Source organism: Equus przewalskii, chromosome 6, assembly GCF_037783145.1.
Source record: "Equus przewalskii isolate Varuska chromosome 6, EquPr2, whole genome shotgun sequence".
Taxonomy (NCBI): Eukaryota; Metazoa; Chordata; class Mammalia; order Perissodactyla; family Equidae; genus Equus; species Equus przewalskii.
Genome location: NC_091836.1, coordinates 31,069,099 through 31,088,405, shown reverse-complemented (window position 1 = coordinate 31,088,405; position 19,307 = coordinate 31,069,099). Strand labels below are relative to the sequence as shown.

At 44.2% G+C, this 19,307-nt stretch overlaps 1 protein-coding gene across 29 annotated transcripts in view; it reads right to left on the bottom strand.

Annotated features, from left to right (window-relative positions):
- GRAMD1B (GRAM domain containing 1B) overlaps positions 1-19,307 on the bottom strand; it is a 227,559-nt gene that overhangs the window by 131,632 nt on the left and 76,620 nt on the right. Inside the window, exon 1 of one of the 29 annotated variants that reach the window (XM_070625086.1) lies at positions 14,341-15,539. The exons of the other annotated variants lie outside the window; for them this stretch is intronic. Coding sequence (XP_070481187.1) covers positions 14,341-14,387 — 47 coding nt within the window. The 5' untranslated portion in view covers positions 14,388-15,539. Of the gene's footprint in view, positions 1-14,340; positions 15,540-19,307 lie in introns of those variants that run through there. 29 annotated transcript variants of the gene reach the window in all.

Here is a 19,307-nt window from a genome sequence, read left to right as displayed (position 1 = left end):
GCAATCTAGCATGTTAGCACCAATTATCTCATGCCAACTGGAAAGTTCAAAAGACTCAGAGGGGCTCTGATTGATACATGTCTTTGATTAATAAAAATAAGGAAAGAAATTATTCTAGGCAGTGGATGTAGTAGAAACAGCATGGAGACAGACAAACCCAGGTTTGCCCCGGGTTTGTTTCTTATTGGCTCTGTAACTTTGGCCAAGTCATTTATCCTAGCCTAGCCTCTTTCCTCAAAAAATGGGGACAATAGGGGCTGGCCCCGTGGCCAAGTGGTTAAGTTCCCACGCTCTGCTGCAGGCGGCCCAGTGTTTCATTGGTTCGAATCCTGGGCGCAGGCATGGCACTGCTCATCAGACCACGCTGAGGCAGCGTCCCACATGCCACAACTAGAAGGACCCACAACAAAGAATATACAACTATGTACTGGGGGGCTTTGGGGAGAAAAAGGAAAAATAAATAAATAAATAAAATCTTTAAAAAAAAATGGGGACAATAAAATACCACTTACAGAATTGTGTTGAGGATTAAGTTGTGAATAATCCAATCACAGTAACTGAGCTCAGGATTTAGAGTCAGGAAGATACAAGTTCTAGTCCTGACTCTGCCACTCAGTGGGGTGATACGGGAAAATTATTTAACTTTTCTAAGTGTGAGATGTGGGTATACCACATGCCTTAAATGATTGTAGTGAGGATTAGAAATGGCAGAAATCATCTATAGAAAGTGTCTAGGGACATATCTGGTCCTTGATAGGTATACTATAAATGGCGGACATCAACGGTACTTCATATTCACAGTTTGGCAGATAAATATTTCGAAACATCCAATGCATGGAGGAAGATAATAGACCCTTATGTTGAGACCCACTGACCTGAAAAGTAGGGTCACGCCATCACTGACAAAAGAGAAGGCTGAGTGCTCATGCTAAATTATATTCACCTGTGAAAGGACTCCAGCATTTACCATTTCAGTTTAAGTAGGAAAGGTATATGGAGGAAGAAAGGCAAGTGGCAAAGAAGTAGAGAATAAAAGAACAGTTTCTGTTTGCCATCTGGCAAGCATTTATAGGAAAGTCTAATAATAGAAAAAAAGTAAACAGATGTGATTTGGGATATTGCCAATGACTGTCAGCTTCTTACACAAAATACCTGAATATTCACAAATACAACTTAGAAAATAAAAGGCTCTGGGTGAAAATTGGTAATTTGTCTACAAAGTTATCACACTGCTTCCGTTTAATGGCTCCCATGGGAACCTGCAGCAAGGTGGGCAGCTGGTCAAAGATTCAGGAATTCAGAATCCAGCTAAATATCTTTTAATTCATTACAGCTCACTAACAGTTCTCTATTTAATAGTTCTTTTCCCTCTAAACCCATATGCCCATATCTTTTCCCTATGCTCATATCTCTGTATCTAAATTACAAAAAAAAAGAGAAAGAAAAAAAGCTCTCCCTCACTCCTTTATTTTTCCTTCCTTCCCTTCAGGGCCATATTTTATGGAAAGAATACACTGCTTGGTGATTGACAAACTTCCATCAAAACTATCAGAATAAGCTGGCAGCTTTACCATGCAGATTCCATAGCCCCTCCTCAAACTTACCAAGTCAGAGTCAACCTGTCCAGGAATGCGTATTTTTTAAAAGCTTCCCAGTGATTCTGGTGGGCAACCAGGATTGAGACCCCCCGGACATCACACTCACTGCCTCCATTTCCTCATCACTGATTCATGAATTAGTCCATGGCACCCCCACCCCTCCTTGGTTTTGTCAAGGAGGAGCTCTGTTACTGCCAAAGTCAATGACAACTGTTACATCCTAATCTTATCTGACCACCCAGGCAGGTTTGACACTGATGATTATTCCCATCCTTTAAAATTCACCCTTCTCGCCTTCTATGACCCCTCCCTCTCCTGGTTCTTGGGTTTTGTTCTACTTTTGTTTTTCTCTTCTTTTGTAGGGAACTTCATGGACTCTTCTGCTTGGTCCTGAAATGTTTCCCAGGATTCATTCAGCCATTTATTTAATAAATTCTCAAATACCAACTATGTACCAGGCATTGTTCTAGAATCTGGATACTGAGTATACAGTAGTAAACAAAACAGATGAGATCACTCTCAAGTTTACAGGTTAACCGGTTCCTTTCTCTTCCAGCTTTATACTATGGGGACCTCAGTTTCGTGGACCTCTGAAATTGTTATCAAAATACTGTGCAATAATATTCTACATTCATAGAAGAGCATTTATAACTCGTCAGATTCTCAAATAGGCCTGTAAAGCTCAGAAGATTAAAATCCACTGCAATACATCTCTGGGGAATCTTCTGCGCACCCAAGGCTTCAATTATGATGGATATGCTGATGACTCCCAAAGATAGCAGAGAGCTGAGCTGTCACTAGTCACACGGGGCTATTTAAATTTAAATTACAGTCACGCTTTGCTTAAAGATAGGGACACTTTCTGAGAAGTGCAGGCGATTTCGTCATTGTGCGAACATCACAGAGTGTACTTACACAAACCTAGATGGGATAGCCTACCACACACCTAGGCTACGTGGTACTAATCTTATGGGGCCACCATTGTACATGCAGTTTGTCACTGACCAAAAACACTGTTACACCGTGCATGACTGTAATTAAAAACTCTGTCCCTTAGTCACACTAGTTACATTTCAAGAATTCAGTAACTCCATGTGGCTATTAGCCTGTATATTAGTCAGTACAGATACAGAACATTTCCATCATTGCAGAAAGCTTTACTGGACAGCATAGAGGTTTCCAGATCAAACCCAGAATTTGAGTTCTAGCTCTGCCACCTGATACGTGAATAACTCAAAGCAGCTTATTTACCTCTCTACACATTCCTGTCCCTCATCTGTTAAAATGTAAGTAACTTGATAGACCTGTTTTGAGGATTGACAAATTAACTAACAGAAGGCACTTAGCAGAAGGCTTGGCAAATAATAAGTCCTCCCAAAAATGTTAATAATACTTATTTTTATTATCATGCGTTTGCAGCGGTACTGGACTTTCTTAGGAATCTCAAACTGAACATGCCTGATAATGAATTCACTCTCTTTCTCTCCTGGACTCCATAAGGAAGGATTCAAACTAGAAATGCGCCTCCCCACCAGTTTCACACCACGTCCTGCAGATTCTGCTTCCTCCCTACCTCTCTGAGCCATCCCGCTCTCCCATCCATCATCCCTCCTCCCTCCCCTGCCTTAGATCAAGCTCTCATCACTCCTTACAGGATTACTTTAATAGGCTCCTAACTGCTCTTCCTGGTGTCAATCTGACCTGACTCCAGTCTATCCTGGACACTGATACAATGATCTTCCCAAAGGCAGATTTGATCATGTCTCTTCCCGGCTTAAAAATCCTTCAGGCTTCCCATAATTTCAGAACAAAGTTCACACTCCTTAGTTTAGCCTAAAACTAAGATATAAAAGCCTAACAGGCAACCTTCCTAGCTCCCACATCTCTCGCCCACTCCAGAATCTCACTCTTCATTTGTCTTTGGCTTTCCATATGCTCCTCTCCTGGCCAGTATGTCCTTTTCTCTACTCCCTTCTTTGTTTCACTCATTCCCATCACTGAAGCAGAGTCCTTCAGGAATGAAGGATTAAGCCTGAGGGCTCTTGCTTTAGACTGTCAGCAACCAAATCTCAACTCTTCCAACCACTCAGTTTTAACCTCTATAAAATGGGAATAATAAAAGTATCTTCTTCACTGGGGTGTTGAGAAAATTAAATAAATTAATACCCACAAAATACTTAGAAAGGTATCTGGCATTGAGTAGATACTCAATATTATAGCTATTATTATCCTTCAAAAGTAGTGCCTTCTCAGGGAAATCTTCCTTGATGCCGGCCGCCCACACTATGGCCCCTTATCACCCTGCACTGCCCTTTAGCATAACACTTATCATATTCCCTGAGATACAGTAATTAATGATTCAGTTCCCTATGCCTTCCACCACACTTTAAGTTATTTGAGAGTAAAGATCCTATTTTATTTGTCATTTCTTTCAATCTCTAGTGCCCAGCACTGTGCTGAGCGCATATTAGGTATATAACATGTGTCTGATAAATTGATGTGCAGATATCTAGCCTTGTCCTCACTCCCAAGTCTCCACTTTCACCGAATACTCCCTGGCCAGTCCAGAAAGAAACCTTGCTGAGTACTCTCAAATCTGCACAGGTTACCCTCTCCCTCCAGATTACCACGTGCTTCCAAATGTTCATCTGCATTTTCTGAAGGCCTGTGTTCAAAGTATCTGCTAGGTCTTACGGGACCTGTAAGGCATGGTCTGTGAACTCAGGAACCCACTATTCAGTATGAATTCCTGATGCGCCATTCATTCATCCATGTTTCCAACAGACTATGTTTCAGGCATTGGTGATCTGGAGATACCAACCTGAATTAGACATATGTGAATCTTCCAAATAAAGCAGCTGCTGGAAGAAAACCCCCCAGGGCTGGCATTACCCTCCTAACGCCAGCACTCCGCTGCCCCACTCCTATGCCAAAGTCGTGGTCCAACTCTCAGTTATCCAGGGTGAGGGAGCTGTATCTCCTATTTGACAGAGCCTCCATCAGAGGGTGGGCAGAAAAGAATGTGCCTCTCCAATTAGACATTACAGGTAAAAGTTAGTAGAAAAAGATTTTGAAGCCCATGGCTACAACATTTTTGTTTGTTTCTTTCTTTCTGAAATATCCATGAGTTTTAAATTTTCATGCCAATCCTTGGCTCATGAATACATAAAATCAAGCTTTGGTTGGAAAAAAAAAAATAAGTATTCTCTCATGCTCTGTTCTGAGATATTTTTCCAAAGGGTAAAGGATACTTCATCCAAATAAGATTCTAGGCCTTTCACCACACACAATTAAAAGAATTACACTTACCCCATTACATTCCTCAAACAGGGCCTGAAGAAAGGGGGCAAGGAGAACCTGTGTCAGCTCAGACTTTCCTCAATTGCTCTTACGTAAAGGAACACACCGCTTTTTTCTAGCTTCCCACAACCTAGGAGCTTCATTGGCCTCAATCACTACTTAACTTCACAGTGAAATCTTAGGCCCTCTCAGGAAAGTAAATACAAATTAACCAGGTCACTTAGTGGTCAAACTTTACTCAGGAGGTAGCGTGACCAACCAAGTTGCTTCCCAGAACTTGAAGTCTGTGAGAATTTGTTAAGATTCTGGGCAGTGGAGGCTCAAAGGTCAGCCTCCCCCTCGGCCCCACTCTCCCTTCCCAGCTCCCTGCACCCCCTCCCACATTTAGAAAGCTTTCCTTCCGAATCCAGAGCCTTCAAGTTGGAGAAGCAAGCAAGGACCAGGAAGCTGCAGAGAGTTCTCCAACCCCACGCAAGCCAGAAGACATTTTGTCCACAGATAACCCCAAAACCTTATTTTCGACAATCATCTTGATCCTGGTCCCTTTACCTGAACTGCTCAAAATAAGGAGGTACAGCTCCTTCTCCATCGATTTCCTCTCTCACAGGAGCATATCAGGTGACTCTCCTAGGACACATGGAGAGCCTCTGCATGCATTCCCCACACGTCCCTACTTCCTCCACACCAAGAACCCTAATCTATATTCCCACCTATCATGTTTTGAAAGAGATAACTATGCACTATTTGTCTCCTAGGTAATGTGCGTGTGCTTTTAATCAAAGGCACAGAACTACCGTTAAGAATTTCAGGTCAGGGGCCAGCCTGGTGGCACAGTGGTTAAGTTCACACGTTCTGCTTCGGTGGCCCGGGGTTCACCGGTTCGGATCCCAGGTGCAGACACAGCACCGCTTGGCAAGCCAGGCTGTGGTAGGCATCCCACACAGAAAGTAGAGGAAGATGGGCATGGATGTTAGCTCAGGGCCAGTCTTCCTCAGAACAAAGAGGAGGATTGGCAGCAGTTAGCTCAGGGCTAATCTTCCTCAAAAAAAAAAAAAAAAAAAAAGAATTTCAGGTCAGCATCCAAAACACGCCTCACCACACTGGGTTGCTAAACAAATTTAATGTTTTAGGTTGTCTTATTACAGAAAAACGCATGTGTGGTTTCTGTTGGGCTTTTGGAAATTCTGGGAACACCTAAAGGAACCCCACCCTCCAGGAACCGTTGACTTCAGTAATCAATACACAAACTGCTGTTTGCTTGATCTCTTCTCGGCTTCTCTTTTTCTACCAACATCTGAAAATTTGTTCCTAGAGTGCAGCCCACAGTCCCCTTCTCTTCTCTACACATTTTCCCCCAACAGTCTCATCCAAATCCATGGCTTCTACAACGCACATGTTGACTCCCGAGCCTGTATCACCAGCTTCTACTGCTCCACCAAGCAGCAGCTCCCGAATCCAACTGTTGACAGGACACCGCCAAAACCCTGCCTCCCTAGGCTCCCCAAACAGCCTGCGCACAGCTACCCCCACTCCCATCTCCCACTCTCACCTCTTCTACCAAACAACTCCTGTCTTGACTTCCTTAGCTCAGCTACCTGCATCACTATCCATCCACTTATTTGTCCACACAGGGAGACTCAGAAATTGTTCCGGCAGTTCCCTCTCCCCATCTCCCTACCTCCGATCTGTCAGTGAGATCTGTTGCTCCCACCTCTGAAACATCTTTTATATCCATCCCCTCCTCACTATCCCTCCTGCCTGTGTCCTGGTCCAAACACCGGCAGCAGACTGGCTGCATAAGAATTGCCTGGAAAAATTTTTAAAAATAGGGTCCTACCGCCTCACCCTGAATTCTGATTCAGTGAGTCTGGGGTGGGGCCTGAAAGATTTCTAACACACATCCCAGGTTTGCAAACTACTAAAGTCCTGCTTTCTTGAAATGGCCCCTTAACTGTGCTGATAAATTTTTGACAATCAGCTTGCGGGGTGGAGAGGGGACTGATTCATATCATTTGCTGATTTCTGTAATGTAAGTACTCCCACCATGGTCGATTGCAAGCTATCAACTAAAATCACAGCTGGGAAGCGATATGCACAACTGGCTGATACGAGCCGACCCCAGCACGAGAATGTGCCTAGACCGCCACCTGTTATCTTCGAAACCAGCTCTAAACATGACTCTCCCCAGGTTAAAATCCTTTGAAGTTTTCCTCTCATGCCATAGATTACAGTCCAAAGATCTTTGCCTCACACACAGCCTTACAATATGAAACCAACTTCTTCTTCCCAGTTTCTCAACTTCCCCTACAGAAAGTTCCACCTAAGGCCCTAATGTTCTGTTTACACTGAACCACTTGTGTTCCCCAAATAAACCACGTACACTCATTCCTCCAAACTTTGTTCACATTGTCCCCGCTGCTTTAAATGCCTCTTCTACATGATCCCACAGACCCCACCTCAATAATTTCATCTCCCACCTTGGCCAACTGAGCCTCATGTCACACAGAAGCCTGGCTGTCTCTTCCCTCTGAGGTATTCAGGGCCTAAATCATTGTTTTTCTCTTTTTTCCGACCTGATCCAGAGTTCTGCTCCCTCTGAGCCACAGAGCTATGACAAATCCAAACCTGAGCAGTTATCGCCTAGGATAAGGGTAGTTTTGCCCAAGCCTTGGAGATAACCTGCTGGCTACATCAGAGAAAACCTCCTTTGGTGCAAATATTGGCTGCTTTTTTCAGTGTACTCAAGATGTTGCACACTCATATGCTGTGTTTCATACTAACAATAAACCTTCACATTTAAACAGCGCTTTCTAGTCTACAAACTGCTTCCACATACATTCTTCCATCTAACCTTTCCAACCTCATAAAGTAGATAAGAAATACGTATATTCTGATCCCCGTCTTATTATTTTTTTTTTTTGAGAAAGATAAGCCCTGAGCTAACATCTGCCGCCAATCCTCCTGTTTTTCTGAGTTAAATTGGCCCTGAGCTAACATCTGTACCCATCTTCCTCTACTTTATAGGTGAGATGCCTGTCACAGCATGGCTTAACAAGCAGAACATAGGTCTGCGTCCAGGATCCAAACCAGCGAACCCCGGGCCTCCAAAGCAGAACATGAGAACTCAACCGCGGCGCCCTGATCCCCATTGTAAAGATGAAGAAAATAAGGGTTTGCAGGGATACATGACATGTCTAAGAGTGAGTTGGATCTCAGTTCACTGAAGGATTTCAGTGAACAAGGATTTCAGTCCAGGTTTTCTGCCCCTGAATTCGTTGCTCTTTCACCTTGAGCATGTGACCATGCTGGGCAATAGCATTCACCTGGAGCTATGGAGGGGTGGGTGGCAGGAGTGACCTTAGTGATGTGACTGAGGGAGATGTGAACTTGGGGGGGTGGGGGAGGGGAGCTAGTAGGAACTTGAACGTTCATCTGCCGGAACTGTCAATCACCTCTGCTCTGCAGGAGGCGGCCCTCAGCCAGAAAGCAAGAGCATCTGGGAAGTCCAATGCAGCAAAAACTTTGAAACAAGAAGTGACAAGAGTTTGCCCTGACCAGTTAATGGGCATTGATGTGAGATGGGACAGTTTCCTACATAACAGCACTGGCCACAAGGTCACAAGTCTAAAAGTGAAACCACAGAAATAAACAAGTTTTGACCACACCTGAAAAAAACAACTTATGTCTCACTGTAGACCTGTCTCAAGAACCGGCTGGTGAAAAAGCCATAGGCAAGCCAAATAAGACAGAGCATGAGCCCAGGGAGAGGGAAGGACTTCCTAGAGCGAGAGCCAAGCCTAGAGAGTCTTCTAAGGAGCCAGTGAAGGGTTGGCCTGAGCCCAAGTGGGAGTCTCTGAGGACCAGAGAGGCCAGCGTCATCCCATTTCCGCATGAAGGCAGGACTCAGGAGGCATAGGCCAGCAGCAGGGCAGAAATGCTGGTGCCCTGAGGGCCTCTTCACAGAAATACGTTTAAGAAACTGTTCTAGTGTCAGTGCCAACTCGATTCTACTGCCAGCTGAAGTACTAGTAGCTTGATTTAGGAGCCAACCTGGAGTAGACTGGGAGAGCTGATTCCCTCGAAACAACTGGTGAACTCCTACAGGAACATTTTGGAAGCCCAAGACAAAGTGGCAAGAGTCTATTTTACTCCTGATTGAGGACCCAACTCAAGAATAAATACGTTTTTAAGATGTTTTATGACTATGGCTTCCCAACTGGTAGTTAATTTTGTCACCACTTCTCTGCTTCCCTCTAGTTAAGAGAAGTCAACCCCCTTAAGCCGAAAGTGTGTGAGTCCTGAAGGTAACCAAGCAGGGAAGATACAGAAAGCCTTGCGTTCTGCTCCAGAGGGCCAAGGACTCAAGAGGCACCCGGGCGAGGAGAGGCTGATGCATCTGGAAAGAAGGACAAATTCTTGAGTCCTAAAGGACAAAGGACACATGGGGGAAGCGGGTATTTATGCAAACGCTATCAGAGACAAACTGCTAGATATCATGGAGCGACCATGGGGCTCAAGGACAGACTGCAGGCTGTGCTGTTCTCCAGAGAGTCCTTTCCGCTTCCCTGCCGCCCCCTTCCCTGCCCCACTCCTATTCCCACCCCCCATCCAACTTCATTTGCCCTTAGCCCCAGGAAAAACTGGTTTATGGTGAAACTGTTATCTTGGGTTTTTTTCCAATTAAAAGAAATAAACACAGTCCTAACCAAGAACTTAGGTCATTTACCAACTCACAGAGAGCCCCTCAGGGGCCTGGGAAGAAATAACAGCATTGACTGGACCTAGAGTCAGGACATCTGGGTATAATGGCCTGATCTGTTCGCACAAGGCCATTTTCCATACAGGATTAAATGCCATATCTTCTCTGCCAAGTACCTTGATGACTTTCTGATAAGGTATACACAACTCATGGTCACTTTTCATTAGTAAGAATGCAACGGGTACAGGATAATTCAGATAAGTCACACATCACTTAACGAAGGGAATATGTTCTGAGAATTGTGTCACTTGGTGATTCCATCATTGTGTGAACATCATAGAGTATAATTACACAAACCTAGATGGTATAGGCTACTACACACCTAGGCTATATGGTACTAATCTTATGGGATCACCATTGTATATGCAGTCAGTCCATCATTGATCAAAATGTCGTTATGCAACCCATGACCGTATTGAACACAAGAAAACAGAAGTTGGATAATCCGCATACTGTTTATTTTTAGTTAGAGAATGTTAACGAAACACACTGCCATCACATTCCTGTTCTATATGCAACTAACCCGCTTCAAGTTCAGCTCTGGGACCATTCACATAGATAAGAGCATAAAAAAAGATTTTGATGATCCCCAAAGTGGGTAATTCACTCACTCAAAATTCATTCAAGGGTAACCGACAGTTTGTATCATAGAGGAAGGGGAAAGCAGCATAGACTGAGTGCCTACTATATATTTTTCACACACTATTTCACTTAAAAGTCAGTACAAGAGGAAAATAATACTCTTCTCTTTTTTATTCAAACTCCATCTTGTTCTCCTTACTTTCTTTATAACAAGAATACAAGTGTCCCATTTTCTGTAACTAAATTCCCCAATCTGCCCTAACTCAGGATTGATCATTGTAACTATAACTCAGCCATGGCGCGTTCTTTCTGATCCCACAGCGCCCCTTACAACAACATCCTATAAATGCTTTTCCAAGCTCACAGCGAGGAGACAACTGCCTTGGTGAGGCCTAGAGCTCACAGGTGTGTCGTCTGAGTCCTCTCTGTAACTCTGCTGGGCTAAGAGCACTAAGGCGATTATTCCCACCCATCCCTGGCTGAGGAGATCTGACTCAGCATTCGGGGAGAATTACAGGAGCACAGACAGCTAGTCCCAGGAGAACCTCCACTTCCATTCGGTAACTGTCCCCCTGCAGAGCTGACACTTAGAAGTATCCCACCTAGCGAAACACACCCGACATGTTCTTGTCACTCAAAATGTTCCTGTTCACTGTCTTTTCTGCTCACTACATTTCAGCAGTAAATGGGTGTGGGGTTACGACGAACAGGGAAAAACCCTAGCCTTTCACTCTTTCTTTATCCAGCATACTCTTCATCCTTTAGATCAAAAAGCAATATGCCTCAAACTCTTCCTTACGTCCATTTTTCTCTCGGGGCGATTTTAGTGAGAAGGGAACGAGTGACCTTGCAGTGGGCAGGCTCCATTCCTCAGCTCAGCTGAGAGAGTCTCATTTTGATGAGATAAATTGGTATTTGTAGTTCCCAGTTGCCCCAAGAGGGTAAATATTCATCCAAATGAGCTCAAAACTCTTTTTGGTTTCATCATACTTCTTCACGTGTTGAAGTTACCTGCCTTTTCCGCTTTCCTTTCATTACACCCTCCTCTAACTGGTGATCTCCACCAGCTGCATCTATTTCCTCTCTATTGACTTCTTCCCCCTCTGCAATCACACTTCCATCTCTACTGCCTGAAACACAATGTTCTCTCATCAAAGGTCACCAATGACTGCCTAATGGACTTTTCTCCTATCCCAATTCTTTTTTGTTGTTTTTCTCCTGTCCCAATTCTTTCTGACATTTCTACAGCATTTGAAATGACTCTTCCCTCTTGGGGGAAAAAAAAAAAAATCCACCCTTGGCTTAATTTCAGTAGTGCTTAATGAAATCACATCTCTCATTTAACAAGTATGTCTAGAGGACCTCCTATGTACCAGGCTCCATCTGAGCGAACACAGGTTTAAAAAGAGAGAGAGAAAGAGACATTCCGTCCTTGAGGAGTCTACTCTCTAGTGAAGGAAGAGACATTCCATTGAATAATGAGATTACATACAATAAGATAATTGCTTCATGGAGGGTGGGATGAGGGAAGTGTATATACAAAGTACAGTAGAGAAAGAACACCTGGGGCTGCATGAGACTATAGATAGAGCTACACAGAGTAGCAAGCATTTGTGTGGACATTTAAAGATGAGTACAATTTTCCTAGGCAGACTATATTCCAAGCAGAGGGACTGACACATGCCAAGACACAGAAGCATGAAAAGAGGCGCATGCTCAGTCATGCTGCTGGAGAAGAAGGCTGAGGTGGGAACGGCAAGAGACAAAGGTGGACAAGCAAGCAGAGAGTACAACACAAGGGGCCTGTGTGTCCCAGAAATGAGATTAAATTTCATCCTGTAGGTGATGAGGAGGCACTGAAGAATTCTGAACAGGGGAGTGATCTGTCTACTAGAAGAAAGTAGAGGTGGTAAGTGGGAGGCCTATAAGGAAGCCCTCTCAAGAGAGCAGAGGATGAAGGCTCAAGCTAACGGAGCGGAATGAGGATGGAGAGATTTAGGAGGTGCCTGACTGCAGGTGACAGGAGAAGGTGAGGGAGAAATCTAGGATGTCCTTCTTCTTCTGCTTGCCAGCCCCTGGGGACAGTCCTAGCTGCTTCTTTGGCATCCCCACCACTTTAGCACTGTGCAAAACAAATACCTGCTGACTAGTGAATTATAACCACCTTCGTCAATGAATGGTCAGATAAGCCTAGAGCCAACCTTCAGTGGGCCTTGCACCTGGAGTGAGAGCAGAAGGGCTGCAGAAGTGCGTTATGAAAAGACGTCAGGGAACTCTAGCTGGGTCTACATAGCATCCACGTAGACTCATCTTGGCATCATGCATAACGTAACACTCACTTATTAAAAATAAAAATATATGGAAAATAGAGCACGAGTACAGTGCAGCAATAGATCTGGAGCTGGGCTCTGTCCAGCTCTGGCTCTGCCACTGACTCTGCAGAACACCGAGCAAGCAGCACTGCCATTCTGAACCTCCATTTGCTTATCTGTAAAATGAACTGAGGGTGCTACGATCACAAAGGCCCCTACTGACCTTCGAAGTGCAATAAAGCTAAGTAAGGTTTAATAAAGTGAGGAAATCTTCCAGGAAAATCAGGTTGAAAGCTAAGTGAGTGGCAGAGAAGGGAGCTGTGTGCACTGAACCAGGAGGGCGAGGTGGCACTGGCTGGTCAGTGGGGAGAGGAGAATGGCAACCTGAGAACAGCAACCTGAAAACAACTGTGGTTCAGACACCTTCGGAAAGGCAATTCACAGGCACAGAGACACAGAAATGTCACTTCCTGTCTCACTTCCTGTGTGTACTTTTTGATCCCTGCTTCCTTTTACTGTTATTCTGTTTCCAGCTTACCATTTTATCACAGTCTGTAATTCTCGTAACAAAATCATGGGCCAACCCTTACAGCAGGAAGGGGTCTGAAAGATAACCGAGTCTAATTCTTTCCCTTTCAGACCAGGAAACCAAAGGCCAAGGAAGAGACATGTGGAAAGCCGCAGAGGGATTTAATAGCACTGCAAAGAATAAAACTCAGGGCGGCTGACTCTCAGAGCAGAGTTCTGCCACAACACCATGTTGCCCTTCAGGTACAAGTACAGAAACTCCCAGAGGGGAGAGAAAGCATCTTACATTTTTTTCTTAGCTCTCTGGTATATCGCTCCTAACAAGGATAACTGCTGCCAGCTGTTCATTCCACAAAATCTGTGCATCGCGTGCTGTTTTTGAGTGTCTTCTAGGTACCAGCTCTGCTCTAACCACTAGAGACACAGTAGTGGACAAGGTCCCTGCTCTTAACGACCTCAAATTCACACGATTTAGCAGTAGGGGTGCAGAAATGGGAGACAGATCATCAGCAGAGAGGCAAAAGAATACGCTAATTTCTAAAGTAAAAAGTACTATGAAGACAGTAAATTGGGGGGCAAGTTTTGAAAAAGTTAAAATATAGTTAAGGTCACATCGATATTAAGTGGCAGAGCCTTGGACCTGAAGCCATGCAGGTCACTCCAGCGTCTACGGCTTTTCCAGCTGGGCTGTGTTGAGTGCCCCGTGCAGCAGTTGCCAGAACAAATGCTGAGGGAATGAACGACTGATGGAATGTGAATGGATATAATCAGAAGGGTCCCTCGTGTATTTTTAATTCGGAAGGGAGGAAGACTCTCGTGAATCCTGTTTTGATTTTAGTTCATCCTAATGAGTCTCTAGCTCGTCATAGGGAAACACAGATTATTGTTTAATGAAATATTTTTCCTTTCATTCTATATCTCTTACCTGCAGAGACAAAAACAGACTTAAACATTTGCCTCCCTACATTCCTAAATATTAAACATGGCTCTTACACAGCACGTATTCAAATAATATGTATCGTTCCTGTTGAGAGGGATAAAGCGGATCACAATACTCTCACTAATATAAGACTAAGTGCTCATAAAATATTCAGATATAACAAGTTATAAAGTATTTCTCAAAATATAAGAATGACACGTACGTTGTTCCACAAATACAGTCTCATAAAAGGTGGAAAAAAGCATTACAGAGTACACACAAAACCAATCCTAACCTCACAAATGCCCCCTATCCCTCTTAAAGACTGTCTTTAAATCTTACCTTGGCTCTTTTTCATAAGTTCTTCTCATTTTTCTAAAAGTTCTCATTCTGCATCTTCTCCCTAGCACCAAGAGCCTCTTCTCTCCTAATTACACCTCACATCAAAGAATGTCACTCATCTCAAACTCAGAAGACAATCCTGCCCTCCACTCATTTCGAGTCCTCCACAGCCTGATGGCAGCACTGCCCAATCAAAGATTCATGAAGCCATATCACAGAAAATTCAGCCCCAGGCGAGATACTCATAACAACACCCCCACGGCTGGTTACTTGTCCCCCTCCCTTACACACAAGAAGGGGATCAGGTTCCAGAAGTGCACCAGGAAATACTAAGAGACAATACAGGCTGCCTTAGCCGATCACACACAGCCCTAACCACCCTCCGGACCACCATTTTTTCCAGGTCTGCCAAACCCAGATGACTCAGCAAAGGTGCTGCAATGACGAACAACCGCAAGACCCAGAGCCTGCCGTTCAGATCAGATAAGCTGGGCCAAAATGACACCAACATGAAAACACCTCTTTCCCCTAAATTTAAAGGGGAGAGAGATAAGGAAATAATCAGAAAGCGAGCACCTACTGTGCATCAGGCACTTTGAGAGATGCCTTACCTGTATTATTCCATCTTCAAACCAACCTACAAGGCAGGTATTATCATGATGCCCTATTTATGTAGGAGGAAACAGATGATGCAAAGCAGCCTGAGGGAAGAAAACTTGCTCCAGGCTGGAATTTTACTCCATGAAAGCAGGCTGGAAATTGCGACTAGAATAAAAATCAAACGCAGACACTGAGAAGTCATCTATACCGGTTAGGAAGTGTTGGCCTGGGTGGTTATTGACAGTATTTTGCAAAGATGAACAGCTTTGGCAGTGGTAGAAGCACATTCTATTTCTCAGCTCTCCCCAGTCACTCTCAAATTCACAATCAGTAACCACCTGTGACTCTGGACGTGCCATCACTCGGCTCCAGCCGGGTTTACCCGGTCCTCACCTAGCATAAGGTAGGCCAAGTCTCCCAGGGGTGGATGGATCTAACCCAACTGCTGACACCAAGACAAGTCAATATGCAATATGCAAATTTCAGTAGGCATATTAAAATTTCTTGCTGATCTGAGCTGAGTCACCATCCCATGGCCAAAGAGCACTTCACCTGTGCTAGGGGGCATCCAGGGGTAAAAAATAGATACATATATACTCACACACATAGATGCATATGTAACATTTATATATATTAAATATACAATATATTTATTTTTAAAGGTCTATTTATTTATTCATTCATTCATTCTCCAGTACCTCTTGACCTAACCTGGACTAGTGTGTTTGGAGTTATCTGAATAGTGCCAACCATTTCATACTAACCCTCTGAGGATACTACTGAGCTGATTGAGACAGTGAAATCTAATTATTTCCCAACAGCACCTGTCACCCAAAGGGGCATTAACCTAGTAGGGAACTGAAGGCAGATGCTCTACGGCTCTAGATTCTCCATGGCTATGAGGGATAAGGTCAGAAAAATGCACAGATAATGACCCCAAAATGCATCACTTTTGAGTCCTCTGCATCAACGGTGCTTGTGAGAAACAACACAGAACTTGAGTTTCCCCTGCCCATCCTCTTCCAGAGAAACCAAAGGGAAGTTCAATGGTCCCATGTCCAGCAGAAAGAGAGAAGAGAAGTAAAAGGCTTGGTTAACCCATGCTTCTGCTTTCCTAAAACAAAATGTCCATCTAACACCACTTCCCAAGGAAGGCCTTCTACTGGAGGGGACGTCCTTCACAACAAGAACTGGCCCACTGCCAGGATTACCTACCTAACCTGCTGTCCTCGTCTTGAATGTACTTGCAGGTTTGTAAATTTTACATTTATTTGTATGATTCACATCGACTGCCTAATAGATGATCAGTAAAAAATCAGTTGATGAACAAACGGACAGACAGACAATAAATAAACTAGAGTAAATCTGTCAAGAGTAGAGGCCAGCCAAAGCTCAGCAGCCAGCACAAAGCAGCCAGGCTGTCAGTATATGCAGAATTTGGACTCTCCTCACGGTGGCAGCCTGAAGGTTTAATTTGTCCCTCCAAATGGGAAGGGGATCAAGAGGAGGTAAAAATCCATTCAAAGCTTTTCCCAGGGACTGCTGCTTTAAAGAATGGAGGCATGCTAAAACAGCTGCCTATAACACTTGGTCTTCAGTTTCCATTTCCTGTGGATTTTAATGACCCATATTATCAGCACGTATACACAAACCTCAGGATAATGTCAGACACATACGAGTATTGCACAATATAGAAAAAGGCCTGAATTAAAAGTGACATGACACTACCTCTTTTTGAGTCAAGTTTCCATCATTACTTAGTTGCATGGATGTGGGCACGTTTCAGAGTTTCAATTTCCTTAATTGCCAAGTGGACATACTCATTACATGTGCCCCATGGATGCAGGAACAAATGAAGTAATGGATCGTCACACCATAAGCATGTTACTGGAAGGCTCAGTGTGTGCCAGGCACTGTAGTATGTGCTGGGGCGAATATAAAGAATTATATTCTGTGCCTGCGTTCCAGGAGCCCATAACCTGGTAAATCACTTTAAAAAGGATAAAATGCTGCTCAAATTAAGAGATGATAAATTGCTATTGCCAGCATTGTTTTCATTTGTGTCCAGGTGGGCACCAATCTCGGCCGCTCTGACTGGAAGCTCCCAAAGGCAGGTGTCCCCTCTTTCCTCTGTACCTTCCCCACCAACCACCGGTGTCCCGACTCCCAGTTCAAGGCTCCACTCTCTACAGTGGCTCAATAAATGGCATTGACGGCTGCCTTGAAGGCTGTTATTACGCTGCATAGAGAAGAGCCATTTCTATGGACGGCCTATTGCTTTTGGCTTCCCCTACAGCTCAGAGGAGGAAAGAGGCAAAACACCAGGAGAACAACTGCTCTCGCACCTGACAGCTGCAGAGAGAGACTCAGCTTAACTTGGAAGATGTCTGAGCAACAGATGCCTCAGTATTCCAAAATGCCCACACTCAATTCAAATAAGTCTACCATCAATGGGAGGGGAGTCAGCCTCCCGCCTTCAGCCCCCAGCCCCTCCCCCATTCTTATCTCTCTTCCAAGGGAGGCAGAAGACATTACTTTTAAAACTCCTGATTTCCAAATTTTAGAAAACAAACTAATTCCCTTTCAGGGATGGGCCCAACAACTTGCTTTTAAATCAACAGGGGTCCATGTTGCTTTGCTAATTTGCTTCCTGTCTCTCTGCCCTCTCTAGGATGGATCTCTACTAGCACAGAAACTATTTTGTTCACTATCATTTCCGGTGTCTAGAACAGTACCTGGCACATAATATGTGCTCAATAAATATTTGTTGGATTAATTTGGGGAGAAAAAGGAGTAGCAGGAAGGATGCAGCTATTCCAAAATCCTTCGCTCCTGCAAGAGGAACAACTGTTGCCCTGACCTGGAATCAGAGGACTAGGAAAATGTACTGCGTTACCACGGCAACCACAGCTCCCAAAATAAAAACACCCTTCAAAGCTGGTGCAGGTCTTTGGTGGGAAAAGGCTTCTTGCAGACTGTATCCGGGCCCCAGGTCAACCATCCACCAAAATATGGCTCCCAATGTGCTGGTGCTCTCTGGAGCCTCTTTCTCGGAAAGGGCACCCACTCTCCACCTAACTATGCCCAATTCCACTCCCTGAATAGAGACCACCCTCAGAAGAAAAGCAGGCTCTGGTCTCCTGGCACTTACAGTCTGACAGAAGACACAGATAGCACAAAGGAAAAAACACAAAATAAACCAACAGGCTGAATGCAGACAAACAAGCCAATACATAATAGTCCAGATTTGCATAAAAAATGGCATAGCAGGGAGTAATTATTCAGCTTCAAGAGGACTTCTTGCTTTGCAAAATGATTTACAATAGAATTCCATGAAAATCAAATTTCCTTATAGTCCATTTATTTATTTATTCATTCCCTAAATACATGTTTACTGAACTACTGTGTTCCATGCAAAAAGCTTAGCAGATACTCAATGAAATAAACTCTGCCCTCACAGCTTATGACCCAGGAAAGGATACAATGTGACCAAGTACTCAATTTAGGCAGTAGATGTAATAAACACCCCTGGAGTCAGAAAACACTTCCTGTGGGAATGGATAACTAAGCTAACACCCAAAGGAAAAGAAGGACAGAAGCAAAGAAGGCAAAGCGGGTCAGTGTTACAAAAGAGGAACCCTGTCTGAAGGAACAATGTCTACCAAGAGCCGGAAATAAAAGAAAACACCCCATTCAAGGCCCTGCAAGGTTACTCTGGCTGGAGGCAGGGTACCAGCAGCGGTAAATGAAGCAGGAGGGGCAGCAGAAGTCATGTCAGGAAGACCACGCTGGCTGCAGAGTGAAAGAACCAAAGGGAAGGGGCGGCAGTGTAGTCAGGGAGACCAGCTAGTCTAGTCAATAATATCCATGAGAGATGCTGATGGCCTAGAGACGGGCAACAGTGGTGGAGATGAGAAGACAGACTTGAAGAACATTCTCTCCCGAGGGAGGGAAGCCTTGGGAAACTGGAATACCAATCCCCAATGCAAGGAACAGACCGAGAGGAACTGGTTATAAGGGAAAGATGATGAGTTCAATTATGGATGGACAAGCTGAGTTTTGAAGAACATCCCAATGGAAATGCCCATTAGCCTGCTGGAGGTATGCTCAGAAAAAAGATGAGGTCTGAGATCTGAATGTGAGAGTCATCATCATATAGGAAAAATCAAAGCCAAGAGAGGAGATGAAACAGCCCAAGGAGAGAATGTAGATTTAGAAGGAGGGGAGGAGAAAGAGGGAAAGGGAGGAGGGGAGGAGAAAGCAGCAACCTGGAACCAAAACCTTAAGCAGACCAACTTTGAAGAAACAGATAAGAGCAGCCTACAAATTATAAAAATTCATTTTTAGCACCTATCAGTAGATCAGAA